This window comes from Leguminivora glycinivorella, chromosome 5 (assembly GCF_023078275.1).
Source record: "Leguminivora glycinivorella isolate SPB_JAAS2020 chromosome 5, LegGlyc_1.1, whole genome shotgun sequence".
In the NCBI taxonomy this organism is placed as follows: Eukaryota; Metazoa; Arthropoda; class Insecta; order Lepidoptera; family Tortricidae; genus Leguminivora; species Leguminivora glycinivorella.
The window spans coordinates 14,495,306-14,504,289 of record NC_062975.1 but is presented as its reverse complement, the minus strand read 5'-3'; the positions used below and the strand labels follow the sequence as shown (position 1 = coordinate 14,504,289).

At 35.3% G+C, this 8,984-nt stretch overlaps 1 protein-coding gene across 1 annotated transcript; it reads right to left on the bottom strand.

Annotated features, from left to right (window-relative positions):
- Positions 1-403: 403 nt before the first annotated feature.
- Positions 404-8,457, bottom strand: LOC125226740 (endocuticle structural glycoprotein SgAbd-2-like). The gene is made up of 4 exons (XM_048130824.1): positions 8,326-8,457; positions 5,694-5,827; positions 2,719-2,873; positions 404-667 (listed from the first exon to the last, which is right to left on the bottom strand). Exons 1-4 carry the CDS (start codon positions 8,332-8,334, stop codon positions 528-530), a joined length of 438 nt encoding a protein of 145 aa, XP_047986781.1. The 5' UTR covers positions 8,335-8,457; the 3' UTR covers positions 404-527.
- Positions 8,458-8,984: the final 527 nt, after the last annotated feature.

Genomic DNA, 8,984 nt, shown 5'->3' with positions numbered 1-8,984 from the left:
TACCTAAATCTCATTTGAAGCTTACAACATTAATGCAGATTTTAATGAGCATTTTAACTAAGTACCTATACACAATGTTGGGGAAAAATGTTTAATCAGAATCAGATTCGTATAGTGGAAGCAAAGTCTTTAATTTGATAAACGTCCTTGAAATTATTTCAGTGTTATTAATAACTTAGTTAAGGATTAGACTTATTTTACTTCACAAATTTATGTAATTTTACATACCTACTCTAATTCATTGATTCTGTGATTTGTAAACTATTTTTTTATTGTTCCTACTTGTATTCAGTTCTACAGCTCGTGTAGTGTATCTAAGTATCTAATCTCAAGTAAAAAATGTAGATTAATTATCTTTATTCTAACAATTGAATGTAACCGTCTAAAAATAAAATATCGTACATATTATTTATTTCATTTAATATATAAAATTCATTACATAAAAAATAAATCACAGTAAAACTCCTACATTTAAATTACATGAGTATGCTCTAGGTACACGCGTATGAGTATCGGGTCGGTCGGAGTTAGCCTCGGAAGTTCTGCTGGAAGGGCTGCTGCTGGAACTGCTGCTGCGGCTGCGTCTGCTGGATCAGCTGGAGGGAGCGGAGGATGGCCTCCGGGATCGGGGGAGGGGTGGGCAGATGGGCACCCTCGGCACGGAAACCTGGGGACAGAAAAAATCAAGAATGTACCTAGTTTTGATGGTGACATTAGGCTGCTTAGAACTAATCAAAATAATTACGTCCAGCTAAATTGGATTGAAATTAGCACGAGACGCGACGGATCGCGGCTACCTACACTTCTACAGTCAGCCAGTCAGTTGATAGCACGGCATTTACAAGAGTTTAAGTACACATAGTCATTTGAAGTTTACAATAACATTTTCATGAAATCGTTGCTAATCAGAGGCAAAATCTTATACTGACTCAACTTCCATGGAAATAGCATATCATCGCCCAGTGCCGTCCCGATGCCATAATAATATTTTGTAGGCATCTAAGTTGTAACATACCAATACGTCATATGTATACATATATTTTAAATTAATACAATTTATATTTTTTTGCATGACCCTTTGACATTTACCCTTTAATGCATGACCTTGATAAAGATGTATTCAAATTTGAATTTTGACTCTATGTCAAAAATAGATGATGAATATATACATCACTATGCATTTAAGGGTTAATATCTACATTAAATCGCGATGACCCCTAAAGTTTTGGAAACCTTGACGAAATGTTGTTTGTTTAAATAATAAACGGTGTCGCAATTAGACAATAGCCGCTTTACAATGACAATTAGGAATAATGACTTTTATGTTTTATGAGCTTTAATGATTATAATATATACTTTAAAAGCGATACGTTAGCTACAATCTCTAGATATTTTAATCAGTCACAGGCCTTAGGCACTGGTCCTACCGCGAGCTAGTAAGCTAGCTATGAGCTATCGGCTATAAAAACGAACAAAAGATAATCACTCCCGTGTAAATAAAAGAGACACGGCGATGTTTATAGTTACTTGCCCAGCGGTGAGCTATCAAAATCGCCGTGTCTCTTTTATTTGCATGGGAGTGCTTATCTTTTGTTCGTTTTTGTAGCCGATAGCTCATAGCTTACTAGCTCGCGATGGGACCAGTGCCTTAAAGATGGCCGAAGTGTAGGCTAATATGTATGTCTAATAAATGTCAGCCGATCACAATAAAACGACTAAGCAACTAAAATAGTAGTTAAGGTACTAATTATTCTAAAGTGATTGCTTGTATCTTCAAATGGACATTGGGTCAAACCTATTCATCTTTATATCGCGCACCCGTTGAACTATACACGAAAATAAAATTATTAAGTTCAAATAGTACTCCACCTTTCTGGTCCGGTGTTATTTGCATCAATCACTGTCAATTTCTACAAATACTAAACGGGGCATGATGGAATCGCTAGTGAGGATAAATTAGGACATTTGTCTCTCTAGCAAGTAGGTGTAAATGTCAAGTCTGTCATTAATTAATGTTAAAAGCTGTCCTTCAAAAGTTACATTTGAGAATTTAAATTTATAACGGAAAGGAAAACATTATAGTTAGTACTTAACTAAAAAAGAAAAACTGCCGCAGCTTATGCATCACCTGCGTATCTTACCATCTTGATACGCTCATGTCACTCGTGTCCGATATTAGAAGAATATATAAATGGTCCATTATTGCACGTAAATCTGACACGCGCTAGTTTTAAATCCACGCTGATCGTCGTCTACAAAAAAAAACATACCTTTTCGGAGCCCTGCTTCTTTTGCTTCGGCGTTCTTAACTCCTGCGTTCTTCAAGTAGCCCTGTTTCTGCGCTGATGCCGGTCTCAAAGGGTAAAGCGTACCGTTCTCATCAGCGACGTTTGTGATGGAAATGGGAAGTTGCGTCTCTCCCTCTTTGACGCCACCGCTCTTCAGGTAGCTCTGTTCCTGGGCAGCAAATCTTGCGTCTAATATGTAGCTGTGACTAAAACATACCGTTCTCATCATTGAGGTATGCCATGGTGATGCCTTCAGGTGATGCGTAAGAACCTTGGAAGAACCTTTACCAGCCTAATAGCTGTGACTAAAATGTACCGTTCTCGTTCAGCGACGTATGTAATGAAGGGAACTGCTCCTCGGCGTATTTGACTCCCAAACTCTTCATGTAGCCCTACAATACCGTTGTTGGTCTCAAAGGTTAAAGCGTACCGTTCTCGTCAGCGACGTATGTGACGGTGATGGGGATGCCCTCAGGGGACGTGTAGCTGTAAGAGCCCTGCGCGACCTGCGCCTCGGCGTCCTTGACTCCCGCGTTCTTCAGGTAGCCCTGCTCTTGTGCTGCGATGCCGTTGCCGGTCTCATAGCTGCGATCAAAGACAAAACTCAGTTAGAGTAACTATTTACTGTCCTGCCTATGCTTGGCCTATGCCTTAAGTACGTACCGTCTGTCAGTTATGCACTTTTTTTTTCTGGTCATTTTAAGGAATTGAAGGATTAAGGATCAGTTCACAATGGTTTCGACCTAGTAAAAACTATTCGATGGCAATACTGCTATTGAATGTTTGACTAATAACTAACTGGCTATTGATTAATGTATATTTTTTAACCGACTTCAAAAAAGGAGGAGGTTCTCAATTCGACTGAATTTTTTTTTTTTTTTTTTTTTTTTTTTTTTTTGTATGTATGTTACTCGATATCTCCGAGAATCGTGGACCGATTTTCAAAATTTTTTTTTTGATCGAACCGGTATAACCCCGAGATGGTCCCATTGGCACCAAGTCAGGGTCTGATGATGGGATCCTGGAGAAATCGAGGGAACTCTTCAAATGTTATAGGCACATGTAATGTTTTTAGTCTATTTTTCAAAGGTACACCAGTATTTACGTCTGATGGTAATAATTTTATGTGGCTGAGCTGATGATGGAAGGTCAACTCCTCAATGGTTAGGAGTTTAAGGATAATTCTTTCACTACTGTACATGTATTCGGACTGATACATATAATATCACTAGGAACCACTAAAAATCAACTGAGCTGATGATGGAAGGTCAACTCCTCAATGGTTAGGAGTTAAAGGATAATTCTTTCACTACTGTACATGTATTCAGACTGATACATATAATATCACTAGGAACCACTAAAAATCAACAAATAAATAAACTTTTTAACAAAAAATAAAACCGCCTTCAAAAATAAGCGCGTTACAAAACACGGAGAAACTAAAAAGCCAAAAATAATAAACCTTTCAATTCAGATTTCTTATCGTATTGCAATAAGCTAAACATCCAAATTATAAACAAATCAATTATTTTTGGAGTCGGTACCAGCCTGTGTATGGTTGGGTGGGGCAGGCAAACAGGCAATAGCAAGGCGACGAACAGGTCTGGTACCGACTACAAAAATAATTGATTTGTTTATAATTTGGATGTTTAGCTTATTGCAATACGATAAGAAATCTGAATTGAAAGGTTTATTATTTTTGGCTTTTTAGTTTCTCCGTGTTTTGTAACGCGCTTATTTTTGAAGGCGGTTTTATTTTTTGTTAAAAAGTTTTTACTGTAAAAAAATAAAACCTAAAAGAAACTAAGGTTTTATCCGAATTCACGTTCACATTGATCTAAATAGAAGACATTCATTAGGTATTATATACTTTACTTTAATCATCATTACTTAATTTTTTTCTATGTTTAAACTACTATAAAAACAATAAAAGTGACAAATTATTCGCAAATTTATGGTTCTGTTGTGTTGTAAGAAATGTGCCTATTGCTATATTTAAAAGCTAAACAGATTCATTTCCTAATTCAATCAAGAGAATTAACATTTACGAATATTTTGGCCACATCAATGTCACCGGTTTGATGCAACCTGATTATGTATATGGGTCTCGTTATCAGGTGGTTTTCCTACTGTTTAATACGGTTTTGTAATCATCCGGCCTAACCGAAGTGACAATTGTTGACGCTTTGTGGCGATCGAAAGGCAGTTTGACTCTGTCGCGCTAATAAAGAAGAGAGGGAGAGCTAGCTACGATACGCTTACGAAGCGTAATCGATTGTGATGTTGGCTAGGTATCCAGGTGAATCACCAATATATTTTGCGCACAGGCCAGGCCAGTTGCGCAAAATGGGCTGGGCGTATGTTGCAGATGACTCCTACAAAACCTCGCATTTAATGTTCTTGACACCGGCGGAATTCTGATTTGATCTCACCGTCGCAAATCTTTCGTAAGATGTTTATTACTTCATTGACAATGACAGTATTGAAAAATATTATTATTGATAAAGAAAGATAGAACTACTGTATGTAATATAAGTTTCAATTCTTAAATAATATATAATAAAACGAACTATGATGTCAGTTCGCGAAACCAATCCCATAAAATCTAAGAATGCTTAATTTGATAGCTATGTATGGGAAAACCTGTAGCCTTTGAGGTGTTTGAATCATGCCAGTAGGTAGAATTCACGTTTTATGTTCGTTGCCTAACTGACATTAAGAAGAAATTACACATGGTAAAAACACTATTAGGTCAATTGTTGAGTTAGATTTTGAGTTTCATGACTCCGATGAAGAAACTTGTTAGCTTGTATGTCACACATATTGACTTGTTATTCATCTCAAGTAATCCAACAAATACAACATTCAATAAAAACTATAAATTATAATTTGTAGATACTTCCCAGATAAGTGATGTATGATCAAGTAAGTGTACAGGTAGCGCCAATAGGTAATACGAGTAGCGACTAATAATGTTCGGTCGCATAGTTTGATCAAATATTGCTGACTGTACACAAATGATTATAATTTTGGGTGAATCTGCGTAAAAGTAACGTGAGTTACGACTTCGTTCAGTGTTTATTTGAACTACAGCTGCAAATGAAAAGATCTCATATTTGGAGATTGATTATCACTTAAACTTGCATTGCGAATAAATGGAACATGCCATATAATCGTGACTCATGTTACTCTTGCCGTAGATTGACCCTTTTACAGCAGTTTATTTTTAAAATGCTGTATAAACAAATAAACTGTGATCAGCTCGGCGTGATTTGAACTTTATCAGTATACGACATGGATCGGATATGTTAGTCAGTTTCCCAAGTAACGTTTTTGTTTGAAGAATTAATGTCAGTGCTTTTAAATACAAAACTAATATTAATAACATACAGCTAATAAGTTTACCTGTACTGGTAGGATCCATCAAAGTTGACCTCCTGGCTCTGCCTGACGATCGGGATCACCTGGCTCTGTTGGTACTGTTGCTGGAACTGGGGCGCTGCGCAGGCGACGGCGAGCAGGGCGGACAGGGCGACGAACTACAGTTCACAATGTGATTAGTAAGCGGTTCGATTAAATTGTCTCACAATATTTACGTCAAACTTTTTCAGGAAAAATAACAGGAATTATTCAGTCATAAAATACATTTTTGTCTTACGTGACGCAGATTGTTATATTTTTATTTGGTTTTATTTGATTTACATAAAGTAGTACATAGTACAACTGTGACTATTTTAATCAAACAGTTATTTATATGCATTCATTTGTTCCGATCTTCCCGTGGCGTAAATATGTATGTTCCTGGAACTTAAAATGTAGTAATGGCATATTAGCAAATTATGACCCAACAATAAACTTTACTTATAATTAAAATTTGAAAAAAGACGATAATGTTGTTACAGGTAAGGAAGTGATAAATAGGTATAACAATGAAAAGTGAAAATTATGAAAGGAAAAACTTCTTTGATTGGCATAACAATAATATTGCGTGTGTGGAGATAGCTTTTGTCGTTTTTACAACTGTCGCCTAGCTTGTAACCCTGCCCTTGTTTATTCAGATGATTGCAGAAGGTTCGAATATATTCATTTTTTAAAGTTTTATGTAATGTATTTCGTAGGTATTTAGAATATTTGAATACCTATTTGTTGCCCCAGATTCATGTATGGTCAGTTACGATTGCCTATATGAGCCTATGCAGATCGTTAAATCTACACTGTATTGCAGAAAGTGACGTTTTTGACCAAACATTTAAACTATGTTGCAAACTGTTTTTACATTTGCTGCCAATAAGTACCGGCTTAAATGGAGGGTGTTACAAATTTGTTACATCCATGTACCGAACAAAATTGCTATATACTGTAGGAGTAATAGCACTTTACTGATGTTAACGTAGTTGTATATTTTATTTTAATCAGATATGCATTGATAAATATGTTGTAGGTACTGTGCTAGTATTTGAACCAAAAATAGCTGAGCATAGCATTTTTACAAGGATTAACTTTTACCTACTGACTAAATGAGTTTGAAGGCAAATTCTTGATGAATTTTGACCCTAATACGAGTAATACCTCTTATTCTCGAATTGTTTAATGTAATTCTGGTTTACGACAACCAATTTTGCAACTTTATGCGATAAAAACAAAAAAAATATGGCGTCAGTACATCTCATAGCGAAAAATCAATGTGGTGGGAAAACTACAGCAAGATAGTATTGTAGTCCGTACAATGTTACAAAGGACACGGTATCGCGGCATCGGGCATTGTTCCGCGTAGTAAGAGGACGGGCCACGGGAACGGGAAACAAGGTGAAATACATATTAAATTATGTTTAAAGACTTTAAACTGACAAAAGAACAGTTTGAAAACTTTAAAAAAAAGGTAAAGTAACATGGGCCAATTTAAGGGCTTTTCTTGCCGGGTAATATAGAACGCTGCCCGTAGTGTTTCGGTAGACGGAACATTTTTCATATTGTCCCTCAAGCAAAACCCTTTAATTGTACACAATATTACCTATTGAAATTGTATTATATTTTCCATAAAAAAATACTATCTCTTAGAAAGATATGTAGTTAAAATGTAAGCCCTAAAATTGAAATATTACCAGCACTACATACCTCATTTGTATTACTTTTGATGAAATTATTGATTATATCGATTAACTATGTTATTAAGTTGTGTATTTCTTACAGATTCGTCCCATAACTATACATAATATGTATAGTTATGGGACGACCTTATATATTATATAAGGTCCTAATTTATTAGTTGCAGATATTTTAACACATGATACTTTACATTAAAATAATTAACTTTAAATATAAATTAAGAAATCTTTTCATGTAACTTTTTTGATTTCATTGTCCTAACAAAAAAATTAATTATAATTTCGTCTAAAAAAAATCATCATGTGCATTATCACATGTCACAATAACACTGTCTGTCATGTCAACAATTGTTTGTTGTAAATGTCGTAAAGGTTCGGCGGGAAAACTGCACATGTCATTGAAGTGGCCAGTTACAGTTAAGTGGTACGTAAAAGAGGTACTAGAATCTGTTCAATGAGTTTTCATTTAATAATCACATAAACAGGGTGTTTTTACGTAGCAAATTTGTTTTTCCGTTTTCTCCAAAAAAACATCGTAAAAGCTATAATGTTTCACGGTTTAATATACTCCAGAGACCGAGTACTATCAGCTGTAATAATATCTGCATCTAATAAATTAGGACCTTATATATACTTTCTAACAATGATTGTGATTTCTGTCAGTTTTTATAATTCCATAAACGTGTCTACTTTCATTAATGTTTACTTATAGTTACATATAAGTATAATATTTGTGTATATAATTAATATTAATTGTTGACCAATAAATGTAATCATAACAAATTTATGTTTATCTGTGTGATATTTTTTTCCAAATGGAATATTAGTTTGATCTAAATATTATAATCTCGAGGAAAATTGAAATTTTATTAATCCTGATCCTTCGATATAAATTGATAAAAGCAATCAATGTTTTCAATGAATCGACTCACCGATTTCATTTTTTATACAGCTTTTTCGGTGATCCTCGGAAGATGTGTGAGGCGGGAATGATTTTTCAGATCGGCAACCTCAGCTTTTATACGAGCGGTGTAGCTCGTGAAATTGGAGTATACTGTGCGCCGGCACTACGCCTCAAACTTGGCGCCCGCCCGATGCTCCAACGTTGCTAAGGACGAAAAGGCTTAAGTCACCAACAACTACTGACACAACTTGACATTTCGGAAATAGCTGAATAATAATCTGTTGTTTATTACTATACAGCGTTTAGTAACTTTTGAGCTTCTTGATATAGGTACCGGCGGAGTGCCAGTCGAAATTTTGTTGACGTTGAAGGAACATGCGACAATTGTAAAAAAAGTGATATTTAAAGTGTTTTAAAATCGTAAATTTTGGTTTCAGTAATATAGTTACATACATTAAATGTTAAAGCTTAGAAATAGTATAAAAAACGCTGCATAAATACAATTTTCTCCGTCATGTGTAAAGAAATTCGAAACGAGTGGCGATTAATTAAAATACAACCGAAGAGAGTGTTTTATTGACATGAGTGACAAAGTCCTTCTTTGCACGAGTATCGTAGGACGTTTTTCAGTACACAAAAATGACCTTTGATGTTTCGACCTGACGAGAAATGGAGTATGTAATTTGC

Bases quoted from the DNA above. Each gene is read 5' to 3' on its own strand.
- LOC125226740 (XM_048130824.1), bottom strand. The intron at 2,874-5,693 runs GTAAACTTATTA...CTTTGATCGCAG, and splicing joins GATGGATCCTACCAGTACAG to CTATGAGACCGGCAACGGCA. The intron at 668-2,718 runs GTACGCTTTAAC...TTCTGTCCCCAG, and splicing joins ATACGTCGCTGACGAGAACG to GTTTCCGTGCCGAGGGTGCC.